Source organism: Theropithecus gelada, chromosome 10 (assembly GCF_003255815.1).
Source record: "Theropithecus gelada isolate Dixy chromosome 10, Tgel_1.0, whole genome shotgun sequence".
Lineage (NCBI taxonomy): Eukaryota > Metazoa > Chordata > Mammalia > Primates > Cercopithecidae > Theropithecus > Theropithecus gelada.
In genome coordinates this window covers 72,180,371-72,204,845 of record NC_037678.1, presented here as the reverse complement: position 1 = coordinate 72,204,845, position 24,475 = coordinate 72,180,371, and the positions used below count along the sequence as shown (strand labels likewise).

General features: G+C 50.2%; 1 protein-coding gene and 1 pseudogene across 6 annotated transcripts; one reads left to right on the top strand and one right to left on the bottom strand.

Moving 5' to 3' along the window:
* Window positions 1-7,609: 7,609 nt before the first annotated feature.
* FAM110A (family with sequence similarity 110 member A) lies at window positions 7,610-21,359 on the bottom strand. Of its 6 annotated transcripts, XM_025400622.1 has the most exons (3): window positions 21,105-21,359; window positions 14,290-14,398; window positions 7,610-9,165 (listed from the first exon to the last, which is right to left on the bottom strand). In XM_025400622.1, the coding sequence occupies exon 3, from the start codon at window positions 9,066-9,068 to the stop codon at window positions 8,181-8,183; it is 888 nt and encodes a 295-aa protein (XP_025256407.1). In that variant the 5' UTR covers window positions 9,069-9,165; window positions 14,290-14,398; window positions 21,105-21,359; the 3' UTR covers window positions 7,610-8,180. The 6 variants fall into 6 exon arrangements, with proteins under 6 accessions (XP_025256407.1, XP_025256404.1, XP_025256409.1 ...); XM_025400619.1 differs by lacking the exon at window positions 14,290-14,398 and having other exon boundaries at window positions 21,105-21,353; XM_025400624.1 differs by lacking the exon at window positions 14,290-14,398 and having other exon boundaries at window positions 7,610-9,162; window positions 21,105-21,353.
* Window positions 13,910-14,406, top strand: LOC112633732 (annotated as a pseudogene).
* Window positions 21,360-24,475: the final 3,116 nt, after the last annotated feature.

Below are 24,475 nucleotides of genomic sequence, written 5' to 3'. Positions count from 1 at the left end.
GAATGTGTCCGGGGTGTTCCTGGAACAGGAAGGAGGCAGCATGGCTGCCGCAGAGTAGGTAAAGGGGAGACTGGAGGAGTAACAGGGTCCCAGATCATGAGGGCCTTGTGGAGGAGTTAGGCCTTTGGGTTTTATTTCAGGCTGCCTGGCAAGACTGATCTTCACATTGTTCAAAGGCTCCAGCAGCCCCACACCATCTGGCCCTGGTGCTTCAGGCCCAGCCCCACCCACCTTTTCTCTATTCCTGGAATTGACTCCTCCCACCACAGGGCCTTTGCACATGCCCTCTATCTAGAATCATTTTCCACTCCTATCTTTCTTCTCCTCATTGTCTCCTATCTATCCTTCACATCTCAGCTTAAATATCTTTGGCTTCTCAGATCAACCCGGCCAGGTCAGCAATCTCTCCTTCCAGAATCTACTCTCAATGGTCATAAAATTATTAAGATGATCAATTAATGTCTGTCCACAACATAGGCTGTGAGCTTCCCAAGGGCAGGTGTTTTGGTCCATTTTGTTCACTGCAATATCCTCAGGGTGGGACCAGTAATTGGTACATAGGAGGCCTCAATAAATATGTGCTGCATTTGTAAACAAATGAGTTGCACAAACACTTTATAAAGATCATCTCATTTCATTCAATTTTATCCAACTTATGGAAGCTCAGAGAATGAGGCAACTTGACTAAGGGTCAGACAGCAAGGATGGAAGAGCCAGGACTGGAGCCCATATTTTTTTTTAGTTCCAAAACTGAGAAATTTCCCTAGTTCTTTACCTGCACACATAGGTAAGTTGTTTGAAAATCAGCTACAATAATTCCTCCCTATCTGTACTCATGCCCTGTGTAATGTGACTAAGAGATGGAGTCTATGCTGGGCGCGGTGGCTCACACCTATAATCCCAGCACTTTGGGAGGCCGAGGCAGGCAGATCACAAGGTCAAGAGATCGAGACCAGCCTGGCCAACATGGTGAAACCCTGTCTCTACCAAAAATACAAAAATTAGCTGGGTGTGGTGGCACGCACCTGCAGTCCCAGCTACTTAGGAGGCTGAGGCAGGAGAATTGCTTGAACTGGGAGGTGGAGGTTGCACTGAGCCGAGATCGTGCCACTGCACTCCAGCCTGGGTGATGGAGCCAGACAAGCCAGATTTGTTTTCGAAAAACAAAAACAAAAATGAGAGAGAGAGAGAGAGAGAGAGAGAGTCTATTTCTCCATCCTTTGAATCTGACTTGGCATGTCACTTGGGCTATTAGGACATTTATAATCTTGACACAAGTAGAGGCTCAAAATGCACTGTGTGTTGGAGCTTATCTTCTCTTGCTGAATGTGGAACCCTGAGGTCACCATAAGAATGAGCCCAAGCCAGCCTCATCAAAGCAAATGGAGGCACCCCAGCAAACAGCCTGCCAACTGCTAGGCATGTGAGTGAAGCCCTCCCAGACACCCCACCCTCAGCTGACTGCAGCAAGGCAAGCAAACCCAGGTAAAACCAGAACTGCCCAGCTAAGCCCAGGCCAGACTGCCAATTCACACGGGCTAATAAGTGGTTTTAGGCTTCTGGGCTTAGAGTGGTTTGTTATGCAGCAAAACCTCACTGATCCACATACCTGGTGTACACACCCTCTACAGACAACACATTCTCAAGAGTACACAGATGTAACTTCATAAATGGCCTCCACAGAAAGTCTGTCACTGCCACACAGACACTCACACACCCCTTGCAGGCCGCACACACACACACACACACACACACTTACACACACACACAGCCATCACTCAACCCCAAACACCCCTTTATTTAGACAACTTTCCTGGCAGCTTGCATGTCAATGTCAATGCCTATCTGGGAATGGGTGAGTCAATACTGCCCAAGCTCTATGTCCCTGGCCCTGCCCAGCCCAGGGCTGGGCATGGAAAAGGCATCCAGTAGATCTGTGTTGAATGAATGGATGAATAAAGCAAAGGGCATGGAATGAGCCAGAGGTTAGCACCAGTGGGTAGACAGGAGAGGACCAGGTAGCTACAGGATGGGGTGGGGACAGGAGCTGTGCATCTGGATGTGAGAGACAGTGCAGTGTGTGGTTAAGAACCCAACTGCATGGGTTCGAACACTGCCTCTGCAGCTTATTAGTTGTGTGACCCTGGCCTTGGACTCTCTTGGTCTTAGTTTCCCCATCTATGAAATTGTGATAAAAATAGGACCCCCTTCAATGGGTCTTTGGGAGGATTTGATGGGATAATACATGGAAGTTCTTCACACAGCCCTTGGAACATAACAGCTGTTTACTACCCTTACCCACCAAGACCCTCTTCCTCCAATGGTACTTCCTCTGTGAAACCCACTCCCTAGCTCCCCTTGCTCCCCTGCCATCCACAGCCTCCATCCTATCCCACAGCTCTTGTGAGCCCCTCAAGGGATGGGGAGATCATTGCTATGTACCCAGCACCCACAACACAGCCCCAGACAACATGGTTAAGGAGTGACTGCAGAATGACAAAATTATCCTCATTTTACAAATAAGTAAATCTGGGCTCCCTGAGGTGCTGAGATTCCCAGAGGTGCTGAGGTGTTCCCAGGTTAATGCAGAGGCTGGGGGTGTGGAGCCTCAGTTTTCATCCCTCTTGGAAACCCACACGGGCAGGGATATCACCTATCTGGCTACCTTCCTACTCTGCCCAGCACAGCTCCTGGCACATAGTAGACGCTCACAAATCCTTATCTTACAGACTGTATTTGAGATTCTATTTTTAAAATGGTGTCCAATTTTTTAAAATGGACAGGGATGCTTCTTTAAAAGCACTTGAAGGGTTTCAGGATGTGTAATGTTAACTATGGGGAGATTGAGGGTGTCAAAGAATTAAGAGAATTAAGGATGGGTTAAGAGGAAACTGAGGTCAGGAGATCGAGACCATCCTGGCTAACATGGTGAAACCCCGTCTCTACTAAAAAATACAAAAAACTAGCCGGGCGAGGTGGCGGGCGTCTGTAGTCCCAGCTACTCGGGAGGCTGAGGCAGGAGAATGGCGTAAATCCGGGAGGCGGAGCTTGCAGTGAGCTGAGATCCGGCCACTGCACTCCAGCCTGGGCCACAGAGCGAGACTCCGTCTCAAGAAAAAAAAGAGGAAACTGAGCAAATGAAAAAAAGCAAAGCCAGTAGTAACTCCAGGAAGAACAAAGAGTTGTATAGGAAAGGAAATGTAACCAAAATATATGACTAGGCTTCACAGGAAACAGTATTTATATAGTTCTAATATAAGTAACACTAAAATCCACTTCACAAAAAATTGTGATAAATGCCGATTGAAAGGGGGGAACCAAAAGCTAAATCTTTCTTGATAATAATCATTATGAGAAGAAAAAGCTTGACTATTCATTGGGTGATGTTCATTATTCTAAGCCTTTTACATGTTGAATCCTTACAACAATTCAATAACCTAAGCACTATTCTTATCACCTTCATTTTACAAATGAGAAAACTGAGGCCCAAGGAGGTTAAGTTACTGCCCAAGGTCATACAGCCAGAAAGAGGAAGGGCTGGGATCCAAAGCCAGGCAGCCAGGCAGTGGAGGCCACACTATGAAAACATCAGACCAGAAAGTCAGTCAATATGTGCCTAAAATTGGCTGGACACAGTGGCTCCCGCCTGTAATCCCAGCACTGTGGGAAGCCAAGGTGGGCGGATCACTTGAGGTCAGGAATTCAAGACCAGCCCGGCCAACATGGCAAAACCCCATCTGTACAAAAAATACAAAAATTAGCCAGGCATGGTGGCGTGCACCTGTAGTCCCAGCTACTTAGGTGGCTGAGGCAGGAGAATCGCTTGAAACTGGGAAGCAGAGGTTGCAGTGAGCCAAGATCACACCACTGCACTCCAGCCGGGGCAACAGAGCGAGACTCTGTCTCAAAAAATAAATAAATAAATATATATATATACACACACACACACACATATTTGGATATATATGGATATAAAAATATGTCCATGGTGGGCAGGCAGGAATCGGCAGGAGAGCGATGCAAGGAAACTTTCTGAGGTGACAATGATGCTTGATACTCTGATAGGGGTCTGGGGTACAGTATGCATTTGTCTAAATTCAGCAAATGGTACCTTTAAGATCTGTGCATTTCATTCCATGTAAACCTTACCTCCAGAGGAACAAAACAAACAAAATATTGAATTCTAGCTAATGGCATGCATACTAAAGTACTTTAAGGGAAGTGTACTGATATTTGCAACTTTGAAAAGCTTTATTAAAAAGTAAGTTGTATTAATGGATGGAAAGATGGGTAGATTCCTGACAGAGCAAATATAGTGGAATATTAACAAGTGTGCTTTAGTAGGCAGGTATATGAATGTTCACTGTATAATTCTTTCAACTCTATGTTTGAAATTTTTCTTAATAAAATGTTGGAAGAAATGTATGAGTGAATTATCTGAAAAATAATATTACCTTTTTAAAATTTGTATTATACTTTAAGTTCTGAGATACATGTACAGAATGTGCAGGTTTGTTGCATAGGTATATATGTGCCTTGGTGGTTTGCTACACCCATCAACCAATATTACCTTTCTAAAAACCTGGATGGGGTGTTCACTCCCTTTTTTTTTTTTGGGAGGGAGTCTTGCTTTGTCACCTAGGCTGGAGTGCAGTGGTGCGATCTTGGTTCACTGCAACCTCCACCTCCAGGGTTCAAGCGAATCTCATGCCTCAGTCTCCCAGGTAGCTGGGATTATAGGTGTCCGCTACCATGCCTGGCTAATTTTTATATTTTTAGTGGAGATGGGATTTGACCACGTTGTCCAGGTTGGTCTCAAACTCCTGACCTCAAGTGATCCACCCGCCTTGGCGTCCCAAAGTGCTGGGATTACAGGCGTGAGCCACCACACCCAGCCAGGTGTTCAGCCCACCCGGATCAACCAGCCTGGATAGGGGACCAGCACAACTGTAAGCCCTCCTATATGCACATCTAATTGGCGGCCAGCTGCAGCCGCACTCTCACCTATATCCCCCCGCTACCCTGGGGTCCTAGAGTCAAGGAATTCCTATAGCCAAATTCCTCAGCCCTTTCCTGGTCCCCTGTACACAGGATTATCAGGTAAGATGTGGGGTCTCCTTGAATGTTTCGGTAGCAGGAACACAACTGTTTAACCAAGGACAGGAACAGGCCTCTGCAGCTACACTCCACCCTCTGCCAAAAGGGTAAACTGAGGTCCGTGGGGGGCTGCCTTTCCCAGGGCCCAACTACCTTCATGATAGAAGTGAGCAGCCGGGTTGCCTGGTTCCCAAATCCACGTGTATATAATTAGCTAGTGGGAAATGGATCAGGGAGCAGATCTCATCTCTGCCTAATTAGGGGCTAGGCAGCTGGGGCCAGGCTGGCCTGGGGGAGCTGCTTCGGAGGCTGGGCAGCCCCAGGAGACAGGGCAGCAGCTGCAGGCCCTCCGAGGGCTCACACTCCAACTGGAGGCAGAACAATAGAGGGGCTGTTTCCACAGATCCCCGAGGCTGCAGGGTTGTGGGAGGGAGGAGTGCAAAAGCCCTCCCGCCCTGCTCCCTCCACAGAGGCCTGCAGGGAAGGCGGGAGGCTCCAGAATCCTGAAACAGGGGGAGCCCTCCCAAGTCCAAGCCATAACCATTGGAGAAGTCAAGACTCAATCTGGCACCTTCCCCACTTCTAAGAATCCCTCCTTGCTCTCTCCCCAACAGACCCTCCCAGTGGATTTATGGAAAGGCATTCTCTTTGCCGCTATTCCCTGGTCTAGCTCCTGGGAACAGCTCTGGTTTAGGGCAGAAGTCCCTGAGTATACCTGCTTTACATTCTATGATGATTTATGTGCTGAATGTTTAGTTGCCCATTCTCTTCTCCAGACTAGGACAGGGGCCATGTCTGTCTTATCCACTGCTGGGCACCCAGTAGATGCTCAGTAATAAAGTGACCAGAAGGCTGCCAAGATGAGAAAGAGTGGTGGGGTATGTGTTGGGAGAACCAGGAATACAGACTGCGATGTGTCTGGCAGGCAAGAGTGTGACCCCAGGCTGTCCTGCAGACCTGCTATGTGACAGTCTACAAGTCGCTATCCTTCCGTGAGCTCAGCATCCTGCTCTGACAATAATTCTAGTCCTCAGATGGCTACCTTGAGGATTCAAGCACTGAAACCTCCTTCAGAAACAAGGTGTCACCCACCAGTCCTGTGACCTGAACCTCAATTTCTTCACATGTAAAATGCAGCCAGCCCATCCACCTTCTTGCGTTACTCGGAGGCTGCCAGGTCACAGCAAGGGGCAATGACTAGCCCTGAATTCTAGCAGAAGTGTCCAGGAAATCTAGTCTTTGACACCTCAAAGGGCACCACGTCTGCAGATCCTGCCTGGATTCTCTCTCCTGACACCATCACTCCTTCAGCATGGGGACCCTGGAGGCCCAGCTTCTGCACTGTCAAAACTGCTGGGCACCACGGGGGGTTGTGGGTAGGTCACCACCCTCCTCATGCTTGTCTCCCCACCTGTATCACAAGCTCCAGTCTTGTGAGCTGGAACACCATCTTCTTCTAGAACCCAATTTTCCCTTCTTTCACCAAACTGCCCAGGCGCATCCCAGGCCCCCGGGGGCTAGTTGTAGACAGGCAGACAGACAGAGAGATGGACAGCTGGGCTGACCTGGATGTTTGTCAACAGTCCAACGGAAATCTCCTCTTTATGCTTAAAATAAAACCTACATCAAACCTGTCACCAGGGCCCCCATTAGAGCTTCCTGTTTCTGAGTGCTGCAGCCAAGGCAGCCTGTGAAAGGAAGCGCCACCCACCCCCTCTCCACTCCCACTGTGGGGCACCAGAGAGGCCACCACCACTTTTGCCCTTTGTAAGCCCAGCCCTAGCCCTAGCTGCTCCACTAGCCAAGGTGGGGTCTCCTAGTAGGTAACTGACCTGGAGGGAGACTGGAAGAAGCTGAGGCCTCAAAGCCCAGTGCCAGCCCCTTCCTTCCCCTCTCCCCAGGTTTTGGAATATAGCATGAAAGGCCCAGAATGCACCAGTGCCCCAACCCAAGGAGGACTGTGCTGCCTAACTCTCCCACTGAGGCCCAGAGGGAGACTGGCTTGTCCAAGATCACCAGGCAAGGCCACTCATTTTGTGCCGTCCACCCCAAGTCTCTCGTCCTCCAAAAACTCCCATTTCCCATCCTCACTCTATGGTCTGTGCGACCTCAAGTTCAGGGTTTACTCTCTCCAAGCTTCCTGCCCCCTTGGGAACTGGGCAGGGCTTGGATGAGGATGGAACACTCATGGCAGGGGAAAGTCTATGCACCCCATCAGCCTTTCCCCTGCAGGCTCCCTTCCTGGTGCAGGGGAAAGACCCCATTCCTACTCCCAGCTCTATTCCAGCCCACTCGTGGCTGGACCTCAGTTTCCTCCTTGATGAAGCAGGCCTGCCAGCCTTCCAGGAGAGTTATGAGAACCCATCGCGGGGACATGTCTCCAGCCAGGCCAGCTGCTATCATCATGCCCCACCACTAGATCTCGGGGTAAACAATTACTGCTTTGATGGCCCCACCCCAAGACTTCTCTTACCCCTTCTCTTGTGAACACAGAAGAGTCTGAAGGCCCAGCCCTGGAGAAACAAGCATTTGTGTTTATTAACCAAGGGGAGGGAAGTCAAAGCAATGCAGACTCCTAACCAGTCCCTCCTATAGTCTGCCCACCTAGGCCAGCTGCCAAGGACTAGGAAGAGCAGTGGATAGGCCCCTCCCCACTGCCCTGACCCCAGGGTGAGTTCCGCTGGGTAAGGAAGAGGAAGTCAGCAAATGACAGAGGCCAAGGAAGGAAGGAGGAAACAGAGCCGCTGGGGAGACAAGATTGAGGAGATCCCTTGGCCCCTCACTCTCAGTGGGGAGGGCAAAGCACCCCAAATGCAGGCCCACAAGAGGAACTAAGCAGGAGTACACTCATGTCAAAAACCTTGTATTGGGATGGGAGGAGGGGGTTCTCAAGTGTCCAAAGTCAAGAGCAAAACCCTCCCAGAGTCAGTCCTTGCCTAAGAATGCTGGTCCAGCCTCTAAGCCTTTGCCTCCACACCAAGTTCACACCAGGGTGGAGCCTCTGACATGGCCTTCCAGAGAATGGATGCAAGAGAGGTCCAGGGACCACTTGATCTGTCCTGTGGCAAATTCCCCAGTGGCGTCTAGCCTTCAGCTGCTGGGCTCTCCCGTGCCTGCCTTAACCCATACAGCCACTTGATCACGCGGGCATTGCGCTCCACCACCGACACGCCATAGGGAACGCGCTCCCGGGCCCGCTCCTCAACAGTAACCGAGCTGCGGCGGGAGCAGCCCCCTTCAGAGCTGCCCGGCCCAGCACTGGGCCCTGCCAGGGACACGATATCCGAGCTGGCCCGTGCCAGGTGGGCCACACCCAACCCTCTTGCCTCCTCCGGGTCCAGGCCGCAGAAGTTAAAAAAGCGCTCAAGGTCAGCAGCTGCCCTAGAAAAGCGCTCGCTCAAGTCCGACTTAGAGCGTTGCAAACCCGGTGGCCGGGCTGGGCTGGAGGCGGCGGCAGGACCCGGTGATGGGCAGAGCCGGGCTGGCGAGGCAGGCAGGGGGCGGACGTCCACTCGGCGGACCGCAGAGGTACTGGGCGGCGGTCGTGGAGGGGTGGCTGGGGGAGGCTGGCCGGCTCCCTCTGCCCGTTCAGGAGTACGGCTGGCCTCGGCAGGGGACACGGGACTATCACACAAGTTGATGAGGCTGCTGAGGATGTCCAGGTCCAGCTGGGGCCGTCGGCAGGGGCCAGGCAGGGCTCGGCGGCTGGGCGTGAGCACTGTGCGGCGAGTCTCAGGGCTAAAAAGTGGCTGTTTGGACAGCAGGGGCTGCACCGGTTCCTGGCGGGTGTTGGCCACATGCAGGCTCTTGACGTACTTGGCCTTGTCGGCCTCCAGGCGCTCCACAGCACTCGGTTTCCGAACTCCACCATCTGCCGGCCTCCGTAGCAGGTAGCCAGGGACCTTGGTCCGAAGGCGGCAAGGTAGGGCAGGGGCGGCCGGGGCTCCAGGGCTCAGCGTGTCCACAGGCATGGCTGCTGCATATCCCGAGGGCTTTGGTCTGAGGAGACTGGAGAAATGAGGAGCCAGAGATCCAGGCAGAAAGTAGGCAGCTGAACACCGGCAACTGCTGCAGTGAAGGAGAGAGAGAGAGAGAGAGGAAAAAAAAAAAAAAAAAAAAAAGCCAAGAGCGCTCAGACAAAGAGGTTCAGCCACCGCTGAGAGAGGGTAAGACGCCTTCCCTATTATAAGGTAGAAACCACGCCCCTCCATAAGGAGCCAATCAGCAGGCAGAAGGCAACAGCTGCGGGGCCTCAGGCCCCACCCACACCCCCTCCCTCCTGCCCCGGGGGAACCAGGCCCAGCTGAGGCCAAGAGAAGAAAAAAGGTGCTAGAGAAGAAAGACCTGGGCAACCTGGGCAGAAAAGACAGGGCAAGGCAAGCGCTAAAGGGAGCAAGGGAGGCTCCAGGCTCTGTGCTACGCACCAGTCAACTCAACCTCAGGTCCTCTCAACAGCCCCATTTTTTGGATGGAGAAACTGAAGCCCAGAGAGGCAACCAACTTGCTTAAGTTAACCCAGCTCTGCCCCTTACCACCAAGAAGGAAGGTGCTGCCACAGGAGTGTAGGGTTAAATGACCAAGAAAAAGGGCTCCAGCCCCACACCCCATCTGGACTTCCCAAAGGGAGCCTGGTACCACCTCTACCCCTCACCCATCCAGGCAGGAAGCTTCCCTGTGCCATCCACCCGCCTAGACATGCCAGGCCCCAGGCAAAGGGCAGAGCTTATAGGGAAGGAGCAAAGAAAATCTCCACCCCCGCCCCAGTGGAGTCCATACATCCGTCAGCTTCCAGCATAGAACTGGATGGCCCACGGTGATCCACAAATGCCTGTCACGTGGAAACGTCAGCCCTGAGCTATGCTGTGCTGAGAGAAGCTGGAAATGTCCCAAATCACACAGCCCTGCATGGAGGCATCCGGCAGACCCTTGATCTGCCTGCAGCCATGGAATGGGCACTCACCTGGGAGGAGGGCATACACCTGGATGCACAAGTGTCCATGTGGTCACCCAAGTGTCAGAGCCTGATGTCCCAGGCATCAAGCCAACCCTGACCCTGTTTCCAAGGAAGGGTCAAGCCCACAGAGTCACCCCACAAGGCCCCTTGGTGATGGGGCAGAAGAAAACCCATATACCAAGTCCTAAACATTCTCATCTGTAAAACAGAGAGGGCGGGTACTTAATCTAGGTGTTCCCCAAGAGGACATGCAGTTCAAGCCATGTAGACCTGTGCTGTCCAGCTCAACAGCCACCAGCCACATATGGCTATTCAACCTTAACTTTAAATTTAAATGAAATAAAAACATAAAATTCCGTTCCCGAGCCACACTAGTGGCATTTCAAGTTCTCAGTAGCCACATGTGGCCAGTTGTCACTGTACTTGGCAGCACAGAGTAGAGCATTTCCATCCATGGTAGGAAGCTACATTGGACAGCCCCACCTAGACATCCAAAAATCCAGAAGGGAGCGAGTCTGGATTAGGGTGGGGAGGCAGGGATCCCTGCTGGGTGCCATCCTCCCTATAACCTCCCACAAGCCTGTGGGTCATTGTGCAGATGGAGAAACTGAGATTGAGAGAACTGACTTTCCCAGGCCCCAGAGTAGATAAATAAGGCACTGATTTCAATACCACATCCTGTTTCTCCCCTGCGCTCCTGACACCCTCCCCGCACTATTTCTTTTCTCCTTATTCCCTGCACAAGTACTCTATTTGTGTATGGGTGTTTTATTCTTTGTTGTCCCTGCCCCCCTAAAATATCAGCTCCATGAGGGCAGGGGTGTGGGGGGGGGGCAGGTGAGGGTGGCTATTTTGTTCACTATACCCCAGTTTCAAGATATTGCCCTAGACACATACTAAGGTAAAATGTTCAATAAATATTTATTGAACTGAAATATTTATGGGAGCCAGATGTCAACTGGGTGATCAGAGATGAACTAGAGACATCTAGGTACCCTGCCTGCTGCAGGTATATGGGTCCAAGGTGGTAGGTGTATTGTTCCAGGAAGCTGGAAATCCAGACTTACATAAAAACTCTAGATTCTTAAAACTGTTAGCATATTCAATAATAATGATTAAAACATTGCATGTGCAGCAAACAAAATATGTCTGCAAACATATCTGTCCCCTCCTCCATCTGGCCCCCAACCACCAGCCGGAGACCTCTGCAGCAGCGAAAAGTTGGGAATAGAACCTTGGGTGCTGCTCCCAAGGCAGGAGAGATGGAGTGGATGGGAAAGGAAGCCTTGCTCCACCAGGGCCGACCCCCAGGAGACCTCAGGTGGGAAGGACCTGACAGGAAAGGAGCATAGTAGAGGCAGCCAAACTCTGCCCCACCCCCAGGCCGCCACCTCCCAAACCAGTCCAACCCGTCCACAGTGGCAGTTCCCTCGCGGGCACCATCCGGATAAAGAGGGAGAAGGAGGTCAGACGGGTGGGGCCGGGGCAGAAGCCCCATGCACGACCCCGATCGGGCCCCCAGTCCCTGCGGCCCGATCTGCTGGCCCTGGTGTCCCCTCTGGCGGGGCTGGGACAGATGCCAGAGCCAACCCCGGATTTGGCGCCGCGGGCCCGCCGGCCTTGGGTTCGCCCACCCGCTCGCTGTGCGCCTTGCGCAAGCAGCTTCGCCTCTTTACAGACTCGGTTACCTTCTCTGTGAAATGAGGTTAAAAATAGACCTTCCTGAGCCTCCAGGTCATGATAAGGATGGAGATCAAACAGGTCGAGGGCTTTCCTCAGCATCTGGCAAAAAGGCGGAGCCACGAACCAGGCTACTGGTCTTTAAGAAGATTTTGACTACCCAAGTCCACAGACCACCCCCACGGAGGGGTCTCTAAGCAAACCCCACGAGGGTCTGTCCCAGCCCACACCGCTGACAAAGCAGGCCCAAGACAGGCTGATCAGTGTGCTCACCTCAACAGCCCCATGTCACGGATGGGCAAACGGAGGTGCAGCGGCTCCTGCCAGATGAAGCCAGGGTCCCAAGTCCCCAAGCGGGACTCAAGGTCCCCTCTGAGGCCTCCTCTCACCGCCCAATGCCCCACCCACGGATTCAAATGCCTCCCATGAATGCCCCCAACCGCCGGCCCTTCTGGTTTGCATCACCGTGGCACGCATCCCCACCTCGTCCCCTCCCCATCAGCTCCCCGGCGTCAGCCTCCAGAGGCCGCGGGGCAAGACTAGGGGAAACTCAGATCCCCAGTCTGGTTTTCGCTCTCCCTCAATTCCGGGCAAGCTTGAGGAATCCCGGTGGCGGGAGATGGGGGGATGGTTAGCAGGGCGCTGTGTGACCCTCGCCACTCGCCGCCCCTCTGAGTCCGAGTTGGCCTGGATCTCAAATGAGGGAGCGAGCGGCACGATCCCCGCGGTCCTCTTGAAGCCGAAAGGTAGATCCCTGCCCCGTTTCCGCCGTCCCGGGGTGGAGGGGTACTCGGGCCGCCCCCTACCTCAGGCTGGGCGCCCCCCCACGCAGGTCCGCACGTACCTGGCTGCGCCCGCGCCGCTGGCCTGCGCTCCTCCGGCCCGGCCCACCTGGGGCTCCGGCAACCTGAGTTTGCGCAACTTCCGGCGGCTGCGGGCAAGTGAACCCGCCGGTCCAGGTATTACCCGAAAAGGGTAAGGAAAGCCAGGCAGGGGCCGGAACCCCAGCCCCGGCCGCGGGCAGCTGGCCTGGCTCCGTAACCGGGTCCGACCGGCTCCAGGACCACCCAGGGAAGTTCTTCCGGGAGCCGAGACCCGCCCACCGCACACCTGGCGCGCGGAGTCCCGGTGGCTCCCGCAGGCAAGCGCACCCATCTTAGAGACGGACAAACTGAGCCCCCTTCCCTGACACTCAGAAGGACCGCCAGGTAATGTTCACTGTGCCAGGCACGGGAAAGTGTTTTTCCTGGTATCAGGTAACCCATTTTAATCTTCCCAACAATCGCTATCTGGTGAGTTCTATTGTTATCCCATTTGACTAATGGTAAACTGAGGCTGGGAGAGGCTGAGTCACTAGCCCAAAATCACTCTGGGGAGTCCAGCCTGTGCACTTTCCCTCCAGACCAAGCCTTAACGCCACCACTTTATAGCTGTGTGTCCCTGAGCAAGCTGCGGGACCCTCCTGGTGCTCCATTCCGTCACACGCAGAGCCCATCCATCTGGAACAGGCTGAGTCTGAGGATGCCTTAGCAGCCTTGTGAAAAACTGTTAACATCGGTAACAACAGCCGTCATAGTAACAACAATAACTAGAATTTTTGGGTGCTAGACACCATACTCATTTAACCCCCCAGAGTCCCCTCATTTTATCCCATGAGACTGCACCCCTGCAGGAAGGAATTCCCAGAGGGTAGTGACTGTCACCTCTTCCAGCCCAAGTCCTATAACTCACTTCAGGTAGGCACATCTGATAGGCTATTTTTTCACAGGAATCCTGAGGCGCAGAGAAGGAGCTGTCTCCCAGGCCTCAGCCTCAGCCCTCCGCCCCGCTCAGGCTGAAGAGGCTCCTGTCCCATCTCTGTGCCTGTGGCAGCTGGGCCAGCACCAGGGTGTAGGGCATGAGGAGGCCGGCAGTGACTCACATCAGCTTTCCCTCCCCCTCAGCACTGCGGCCTCCTCCAGTCCCTGATTTTACAGGGAATGGGGCAACAATCCATCATCCTCCAAATGGCCTGCTGAGCCCTGCCTAGCCCTCCACTGAGGCAGAAATGGAGGATGGGGAGGGAAGGCTCCTTCAGGCACTAATAGTAGTAACAGCAAAGCAACAATAATTATTTTCATAATAGAAAAGAACAGTCCTTCCTTTCTAGCCCCAGCCCCGGACCTTACAGCTGCCAAGATGCTGATGTGTAAGAAGAACCGATTGCCATTTATGAACTCCTTTTTAAGGAGGGAGTCATGGTGGCCAAGAAGGATGTCCACATGCCTAAGCACCCGGAGCTGGCAGACAAGAATGTGCCCAACCTTCATGTCATGAAGGCCATGCAGTCTCTCAAGTCCCGAGGCTACGTGAAGGAAGAGTTTGCCTGGAGACATTTCTACTGGTACCTTACCAATGAGGGTATCCAGTATCTCCATGATTACCTTCATCTGCCCCCAGAGATTGTTCCTGCCACCCTACGCCGCAGCCGTCCAGAGACTGGCAGGCCTCGGCCTAAAGGTCTGGAGGGTGAGCGACCTGCAAGGCTCACAAGAGAGGAAGCTGACAGAGACACCTACAGACAGTGTTCTGTGCCCCCTGGTGCTGACAAGACAGCCGAAGCTGGGGCTGGGTCAGCAACCAAATTCCAATTTAGAGGTGGATCTGGTTGTGGACGTGGTCAGCCACCTCAGTAAAATTGGAGAGGATTATTTTGCATTGAATAAATTTACCGCCAAAAAAGAAAAGAACAAATCTCATCTGAGCACTTTCTTTGTACTAGACACCATTTTAAGCTCTTTACAAAATGTTAACTAATTTAATCCTCAAACCTACTCTGTGAGGTCTACTATCATTATGCCAATTTTCAGATGAGAAAACTGAGGCTCCAAGAGGTAAGGCCACTTGCCCAAAATTCCACAGTTGATTAATGGTAGAGCCAGGATTGGAACCCAGGCTCACATCTGGGGAGGCGAGGTGGAAGAGACAGTGTTTCTGTGTTGGGCTTTGGCCACTTACCAGATGTGCCCCGCAAGGAACTCCTGAATAATCTACTGCCTCGTCGGCTGGACCCCAGAGGGAGAAGCCACCTTAGGAAGCACTCCCTGGTTATGGTTCTAAGTCTCAGTTTCCTCTGCTGTAAAATGGGGGCAATAATGGCAATGTTTTCCCAGCAGAAATAAGGTCTCATTACTGCTGTGTTTAAACCCTCCTGTGGCTCCCTTAACAATAAAATCCAAACTCCCTGCAATGAGCTGAGATCGCACCACTACACTCCAGCCTGGGCGACAGAGCGAGACTCCGTCTCAAAAAAAAAAAAAAAAAAAAAAAATCCAAGCTGCTTGCTTGGCCCTCAGGCCTTCCAGGACTCAGTCCTTGTCCAAATCTCCCATATTATCTGCAACCTCTTTCCTGCTCTGGCCACAAAGCCCTCCCTGCTGTTCCTGAACACAAGGTCTTTCCTGCCTCAGGGCTTTTGCACCAGCTGTTCTCTGCCTGGACTCTCTTCCCTCACCCCCTTCAGATCTCACTTCAAATGCCATCTCCTCCAAGAGACCCCCCAAGAGGGGGTGTCAGCTTTTTCACCCATTTTATTCCCTTCCGAGCACTCATTACATCCTGTCATTTTAGATACTTTTTTATCTAGGATAGGAAATATAATTCGTTTCCTTATCTCTCCCACTGGACCATGAGCTCCATCACACCCTTCCAATTTTCTTCCTCCAGGGACCAAACAAAGAGGAAATACCATTGAACAACTAGCTGGACTGGACCCAGGCCACCTCAAAGGCCAAGGCCACTCATCAAGAGGTATACATTAAATGTATAAAGCTTTTTCTTATATCAGTAAGAAAGAAAGAAAGAAAGAAAGAAAGAGAAAGAAAGAAAGAAAGAAAGAAAGAAAGAAAGAAAGAAAGAAAGAAAGAAAGAAAGAGAGAAAGAAAGAAAGAGGAAGAAAGAAAGGAGAGAAAGTTATACATATCTATCAAGAATAACACAAAAGTGATGTTGTGTCCTTCTCAGTACATGGTGTCAGGAGGCTTCTTTTTTCTTTTTTTAAGAGATGAGGTCTCACTGTGTTGCCCAGGTTGGAGTGCACTCCATAGCTCACTGCAGCCTCAAATAGGTGGGCTCAAGCAATCCTCCCACCTCAGCCTCCTGAGTGGCTGGGACTATAGGTACATTACCACACCCACTCATAACAACAGTTTGTCTTAATCTTAGTGATCAGCCAATTCCTTGGTTAAGGCAATATCTGCCAAATTTCTCCACTGTACAGTTACTATTTTCCCTTTGTAATTAATAAATATCTTGTGAGAAGAAAAAAAAGGCCAGGGTTCCTAAGCACCAAGCCTCCTCTCCAAACCCTGACCCTGCTCCTGGCCTTTCCAGACCTGTCCTACTCTTCCTCCAACTTCAAGTCACCACCATTCAAGCTGGGCTCTGACCACTTCTACCCAAGTCCTGTTCTTTCTCCAAAGCCACCATATACAAACCTCTGCACACACTGGTTCTGCTGCCTGCAGTGGTCTTTGCAGGCCTGCAGGCCTCCATCCCCCTGGCCATATCTGTAAGGTATAGCATGGACTCCAGAACCCATTGAAATCCCAGCTCCACCAATGATTAGCTATAAGACCTCGGATAAAATACTCAATGTCTCCATATCTCAGTTTCCCTAACTGCAAAACAGGACTCACAACCGTGCCTCCCTCTCTGCATGAGGCCCATGTATGAGAAATGCCACCAAAGAGCGGGCTATGATAACTATTCAACCAACTAGATCATTCAGTGCCCGGCTCCTTCATCAGCCCAGAATGAAGGGAGGCCTTCATCAGCCCAGAATGCTGATCCACTATTCTCAGAGGTTACAAATCTAAGAGAAGCACAGGTAATAGTTAAGAATGCAGAGTCATAGCTGGGTGCGGTGGCTCACACCTGTAATCCCAGAACTTTGGGAGGCCAAGGCAGGTGGATCACGAGGTTAGGAGTTCAAGACCAGACTGGCCAAGATGGTGAAACCCCGTCTCTACTAAAAATACAAAAATTAGCCCGGCATGGTGGCGGGTGCCTGTAATCCCAGCTACTCGGGAGGCTGAAGCAGGAGAATCACTTGAACCGGGGACACAGAGGTTGCAGTGAGTTGAGATGGCACCACTGCACTCCAGCCTGGGTGACAGAGAGAAACTCTGTCTCAAAAAAAAAAAGAATGCAGAGTCACTTGTCACTTGAATAGACATTTCTCCAAAGATATACAAATGGCCATTAGGCACAGGAAAAGATGCTCAACACCATTAGTCATTAGGGAAATGTAAATTAAAACCACAATGAGATACCACATCACACCCCTGAAGATGGACATTACCAAAAAAAAAAAAAAACAGAAAATAACAAGTGTTGGTGAAGATGTTGAGAAATTAGTGCTTTGTGCACTGCTGATAGACACATAAAATGGTGCAGTCACTGTGAAATGCAGTAAAGTAGTTCCTCAAAAAATTAAACAGAATTACCATAGGATCACCCAGCAATTCCATTTCTGGGTGTATACTCAAAACAATTAAAAGCAGGAACTCAAACAGATATTTGTACATCCATGCTCAAAGCAGCATTAGTCACAACAGCCAAAAGCAATCCAAGTGTCCATCAAGGGATGAATGAATAAACAGAAGGTAGCATATACATAGAATATTAGAATAGAATATTATTCAGCCTTGAAAAGGAAATTCTAACACATACAACAACATGGGTGAAACCTGAAGGCATTATGCTAAGTGAAATAAGCCAGACTCAATGAGACAAATACTGTATGATTCCATTTATAATACCTAGAGGTACCCAAAGTGGTCAAATTCACTCAAACAGAAAGTAGAACAGTGATTGCCAGGCACTAGAGGGAGAGGCAATGGGGAACTGTTTATTGAGTATTGAGTTTCAGTTTGGGAAGATGAAAACATTCTGAAGATGGATGGTGGTGATGGTTGTACAACAATGTGAATGTACTTAATGCCACCGAACTGTATACTTAAAAGTGGTGACAATGGTAAATTTTATTTTATATACATTTTAATTCACTCACCGCCCCACCCCACCCCCCTAAAAAATGTAAAATTTAGAGCCAGACTCTCTGGGTTCAAATTCCACCTCTAGGTTATCTTATGCAAATTATTAAACCTCTCTTGTGCTCAGTCTCCCCTCTGCAAGATGGAAATAAGAACAGCAGTAATTACCTTACATCACAGAGTTGAGGGAATTAAATGAGTTCATACTTGTAAAGTACTTGGAACACAGTAACTGCTCAAGAGGTGTCAGTGATTTTTATTCTTTGGTGAGGGGGTGGGAGGTGTGGTTTCCAAAGGTTATAATTTTCATGACATTCTACACCCAACCCGCCCCCTTCCTTCCACCTGCTTCTTTCTTTCCCTTCAGCGGAAGCCTGGCCTAGATTTGGGGAGGCCCTTGCTTGCCCCAGAGGAGATCAGGAAGGCTCCAGGCAGTGGCAAGGGGCCAGCCAGCAGGACAGCCCCAGCTCAATTTCAGCCCAGCTGTCCAGGTCAGAGACACCCAGCTGGGCTGCCTCCAGAGCCACACCAGGCCCTGAGCTATTTCTGGAGGCCTCCCAGACGCTGGTGCCCTGGCCTGCCCAGGAGTCAGCCTTGCTCAGGGTGGCCCTGCACTAACTTTAGGAAGGGAGAAGGGAGTAGGCTGTGGAATGGGTGTGGATGTGGATATCTAGGCCCACTGATATGCTCACCTCTACCAAGTTGATCTTCTAGGTCTGCACTTGAGGTTGCAAAATGGGGACAAAGGATTTTGCAGTGGGGACGGAATGAGAGAGATAACACATGCAAGGTCTTGGGGAAGGACCTGGCACGCAGGATTAGAAAGGTGAGTGGGAGGCAGATCCATAGCCAAGCCCACTTCCTATCCTAGACTGCCCTCTGCCCAGGCCTAAGTACACCATCATGACTTCTTAGCTCAGCCCAGAGACTGAAGAAACTTAGTGTCACAGAGCAAGTCAGGGACAGGGCAGTGGTCTCATGATTTATAAACATGCATATAGATATATATATATTATATATACACACACACACACACACATATATATATATATATAATTTTATTTTTTATTTTTTAGACAGAGTTTCCCTGTTGTCACCCAGGCTGGAGTGCAATGGTGGGATCACCGCAACCTCCACCTCCCAGGTTTAAGTGATTCTCCTGCCTCAGCCTCCCAAGTAGCTGGGATTATAGGCTCGTGCCACCACATCCGGCTAATTTTTGTATTTTTTAGTAAAGATGAGGTTTCACCACGTTGGCCAGGCTGGTCTGAAACTCCTGACCTCAAGTGATCCACCCGCCTCGGCCTCCCAAAGTGCTGAGATTACAGGCGTGAGCCACCGCACCTGGCCTTAATTTTAAAATTTTTAAAATAGATGATACATGCACACAACTCAAAATTCAAAAACGGTAAAGATAGTGAAGTTTAAAAAAAAAACAACAACAACCTCCTCCCACCCTGTCCCCATTTCTCCTCCCTGCAGGCACCATCGTGACCAGACAGTTGCTTATCCTTCCTGAGAGACTTTAGGCAGATGCAGGCAAGTATGAATATATATTCTGTCTCCATTGTTACACATATGGCATCATGATGCTATGTGTACCATTTTCATCTTGTTCTTTTTGCTCAATAGCATGTTTTGTTCTTGGTGCCACATCAGTACATAAAGAGCATGTCCTTTTTCCCAGCTGCACAGTAGAATTTCCCATCATCCCCTACTGGTGGCCACTTAGCGTGTGTCTCATTTCTGCCTACAAACCACACTGCAGCATCACTGCATCTACATCATTTTGCTTAGAAGTGAGACAGCTGAGTCTGGGGGATGTATTTGTAATCCACAACCAAGTCTGCTTCCTATCCTAGACCGCCCTCTGCCCAGGCCTGAGTGCACCATCATGACTTCTTAGCTCAGCCCAGAGACTGAAGAAACTTACTCAATGTCACAGAGCAAGTCAGGGACAGGGCAGTGGTTTCATGATTTATAAATATGCATATATATATATATATACACACACACACACAGACACATATATATATATACAGAGAGAGAGAGAGAGAATGAGATGGGAGGACTGTGCTTCATGAAGGCTGTGTGAGTTAACCTCCTGCCTGCAGAACACACAAATGGTCCATGAACATTAGTTTCAGTTATCTTGATTACTGAGGTTCAGGGCATCCCTAAATTTTGCACTGGTGGTGAGGACCTCAACTGCCTCAGCCCCTGCCTTGCATCACAGTGGGAGAAGGTGATAAATTTGCTAATAAGTAAAATATATAGGACATAAGGTGGAGTAAATGCTACTGAGAAAAACAAAACATGCAAGAACAAGAGCAAGGCTTATGAAGTCAATAATATTTGTTGAAAGAATAAAGGAAAGGCTTGTTTTCTGAGTGTTCGGAGATCCTGTCCCCAAAGCCAGGGGGAGGCTCCAGAGGAGAGGAGATATGTAACTCCCTTATGCAGAGATTCAAGACTCTCAAAATGCATGACTCTGAGTGTCAAGGATTCTAAGATTGAAGCCAGAGGGAGCTAATAACCACTGCATTGTCTGACTGGGACTTCAACAAGAGGCTTAACTTCTTAGAACCTCAGTTTCCCCACCTACAAAAGGAGACTGACAATAGCAACCTAGGGGGCAAGGGGTGTCCCCAGGAGACAGAGCAGGATCTGGCCTAGATCAGATGCTCCTCCTGAGAGGATCCCGGCCCCACCCCCAATTCCAAAGTCTCTGGTGACTAGAGGCTTTGGTTCAGGGACTGGCTTTATTCCCTTCCCCAAACCGGGGAAGATTCCCAAGAGGTCAGCAGCGACTCTGGGGGCTGGAGAATCTGCTGCCCCTACATCCAGCCCAGAAATGTCAGTGCCATCCGATGCCCATAGAGTGGTCCTCTGAGAGGGGGAGCTCTGGAGTTCAGAGCCCCGTAGGCAGAAGGGCGCCAAATGAGCCGAGTCCAACCCCGGACTGCGGAGAAGAAAGACGCCCAAAAGGGGCATCCCGAGGTCCAGTGTGGGGCGCAGGGATAGGTGATCCAGCCAGGGGTCCATAGGCCGTGTCCCTGCCGATAAAATGCTGGGAAAATGACTACCAGTTGCCCGTCTGTACCTCTCAAGGCAAGTCTAGATATGATTAGACTAGGGGCTGCGAGGTAGGGCAGAAAGCCTTGAACTGGATTCTCTGCCAGAGCTCGCCGAGCCAGGACACTTGCCTCTCTGAACCTCAGAGTCCTCATCTGTGAAATGACACGCAGGTACGACGCGGGGAGAAAGCAGACAGCAGGCGCTCGGGGAACGGAGTCCCCCAGACCCCGGGTCGCACCCGGAACCACCCGCGCCCTCACCTGGAGCCCGTCCTAGGCGTGTCCCGGCTCCTTCCGCGCAGTCTTCGGAGAGGCTGACAGCTCGGACCTGGGCTGGTAGTGGCCGCTCCCAACGACGCCCAGGAGGCCCTAGCCCCGCGTGGGCACCTTTGGGGTCCCCTTCGGAACTGCCCTCCGCAGTCGAGCTGAGCGGGTGGCCCTGACTGTCGAAGGCCCCCACCGCAGGGAAAGTCCCTCGAGCGCCGCGAAAGGGGAAGTGAGCACCCCGCCCCCCTTCACTCCAGAATGGTTCGCCCCGGACTTCCTGATTGGTTCCTCGCTTCCGTTCGAACGGCGCGCCGCCGGGGTTGCCAGGCGACCGCTTAGCTTCTGCAGCCCGAAGGAGCGGAGCGGCTCAGCAGCTCCGCCCCCTCCTCCCAACCGGCCCCACCTTCTTCCTGCCGCCGCTTCAGACCCGGCGCCTGGTTCTTTCCCTTCCTCCTCCCTCCGGCTTGCAGCTGGGACTTCCTCTAGGACACCAGCTGGAAGAGCTCCAGTTAGAGGACCCTGGCTGATTCCTAGTCCTGACTTTGACGCTAACTCCCTATGTGACCCCGCACAGCCCCTTCCTTTCTCTGTTCTCCTAACTGCATGATGATGAGTGAGTTAATTTTAAAATGTGCACACCCAGCAGTCCCGAAATTTACAAAGGAAATGACCAAAGATATGAGCAAAGATTAATATTGCTCAGCCTTATTCATCATGACAAAATAATGGAAACAACTTAAATGCCTCTTGAAAGGGGTTGGTTATATAATTCCATCCTGTGGAAGAGCTAACTAACTTAATTGAGCGTTTTACATGCCAGGTAGCTTTACAGAACAACTCTTGTCAAGGCTTATGACATAACCCTCTAAAAGTACTTTTAATTATTAACACTTTCTTTTTTTCTTTCCTTTTTCTTTTCTTTTTTTTTTTTTTGAGATGGAGTCACCCTGGCTGGAGTGCAGTGATGGGATCTCAGCTTACAGCAGCCTCAGTCTCCTGAGGTCAAGCAATCTTCCCACCTCAGCCTCCCAAGTAGCTGGGACTACAGGTGTGCGCCACCACACCCGGTATTTTCTGTATTTTTTGTAGAGACAGGGTTTTGCCATGTTGCCCAGACTGGTCTTAAACTCCTGGACTCAAGTAATCCTACCAACTCAGCCTCCCAAAGTTCTAGAATTACAGGCATGAGCCACGCCAACTAGTCTAATTATTCCCACTTTCTGATGAGGAATATTATGCAGCCATTAAAAATGAAGCAGCCACCAGGAGCAGTGGCTCACGCCTGTAATCCCAGCACTTTGGGAGGCTGAGGCGATCAAATCACCTGAAGTCAGGAGTTCAAGACCAGCCTGGCCAACACAGTGAAACTTTGTCTCTACTAAAAATACAAAAATTACCCAGGCGTGGTGCCACAAGCCTGTAATCCCAGCTACTGGGGAGGCTGAGGCAGGAGAATAGATTGAACCTGGGATGTGGGGGATGCAGTGTGCTGAGATCATGCCACTGCACCCCAACCTGGGCAACAGATCATCTCAAAAGAATAAAAATAAAAGTGAAGTAGCTAAAAGATATTTAAAGATAGGGGAAAATGCTAAGTATTAAATATTGATTTATCTATGTTTTTTAGAGACAGGGTCTAGATCTGTTGCCCAAGATGGAGTGCAGTGGTGCAACCACAGCTCACTGTATCCTAGGTTGAAGCAATCCTCCCACCTCAGCCTCTAGAGTAACTAGGACTACAGGCCCGCATCACCATGTCAAGCTACGGGTCTCACTATGTTGCCCCAGGCCAGTCTAGAACTCCTGGCCTCAAGTGATCCTCCTGCTTTGGCCTCCTGAGTTGCTAGGATTACAGGCATGAGCCATTACACCCCTCCCAAATTTTTTTAAAGTACAGGATGCTTCAAAACACTATGTACAGCATAAATATGTATTAAATACATATGTGTATGTGTATAATCATCTGTAATCAGAGGAGTTAATTTCTTCTTTTATTGTGAATTTTCCAAATTTCCAATACTTGAACATGCCAAAAAAGTATATTTTCAGGGAGATTAGAACGAATTAACGCTAAGGGCCTTTAAAGTGAGAAAATTTTATAGCAGTCCATCTGAATTGCTCAATTTGGAACCAGCTTCTCTGTTTTATTCCAGCTGGTGTCTTTCATTCTTTGTCTGGATTGCCAATAATTGAGAACTTACTGCGTAAACCCCTGAGTGGGCAGGGGAGGAAGCTAATAATATATCAATAGCTAATAATGATTGTACACTCTGGCATGGACAGCAACCAAATCAGAGCCAATCACTGTCATAAACAGGGAGTCTACTATATCTGTGAGGACCAGCTAAATATCAAACCTGGCCCTGTGGCCTCTGCTACATTGTGTTAGGGCTTTATACATATCATCTCATTTGACTTCATGACTATCTAAGGCAAGAGATCCTGCTGTTATTCCAATTATATAGATGAGAAAACTAAGGTCTGTCTGGATCCAGAGTGAATTCTCTGATCCACTCTGTTACATTCCCTTGTAAACATGCAAGAACTGCTTGGGAGTAACAGTGAGGAAAGGCAAGGGGATCCTGTGATCCTGTAAGATGCAAGAGAAAATTGAGCAGGTAGCTTCAGGCTTTGTACTTCCTAACTAATGCTTATACAGCCTAGGGAGACTTTTTTTTTTTTTTTTTGAGACAGAGTTTCACTCTTATTGCCCAGGCTGGAATGCAATGGCGCGATCTCAATTCCCTGCAACTTCTGCCTCCCGAGTTCAAGTGATTCTCCTGTCTTAGTCTCCTGAGTAGCTGGGATTACAGGTGCCTGCCACCATACCCACTAATTTTTTGTATTTTTAGTAGAGACAGGGTTTCAGTATGTTGACCAGGCTGGTCTTGAACTCCTGACCTCAGGTGATCCTCCCACCTCGGCCTCCCAAAGTGCTGGGATTACAGGCATGAGTCACTGTGTCTGGCCCTAGGGAGACCTCTTTAAGAAAAAATTACAGATATGAAATTAAGTAATAAAGTGAAGATTTGGTTAGAAAGAGACAAGAAATCACAATAAGGTGGTTCATGCCTATAATCCCACCACTTTGGGAGGTCGAAGTGGAAGGATTGCCTGATTCCAGGGGCTTCAGACCAGCCTGGGCAACAAAACGAGACCCCCAACTGTACAAAAAATTTAAAAAAGAAATTAACTGGCCAGGCACGGTGGCTCATACCTGTAATCCTAGCACTTTGAGAGGCCGAGGCAGGTAGATCACCTGAGCTCAGGAGTTTGAGACCAATCTAGACAACATGGCAGAACCTCATCTCTACTAAAAATACAAAAAATTAGCTGGACGTGGTAGTGGGCACCTGTAATCCCAG

What these genes read in the sequence shown, in the direction of transcription:
- FAM110A (XM_025400622.1), bottom strand. Translation starts at nt 9,068, where the DNA reads ATGCCTGTGGACACGCTGAGCCCTGGAGCCCCGGCCGCCCCTGCCCTA.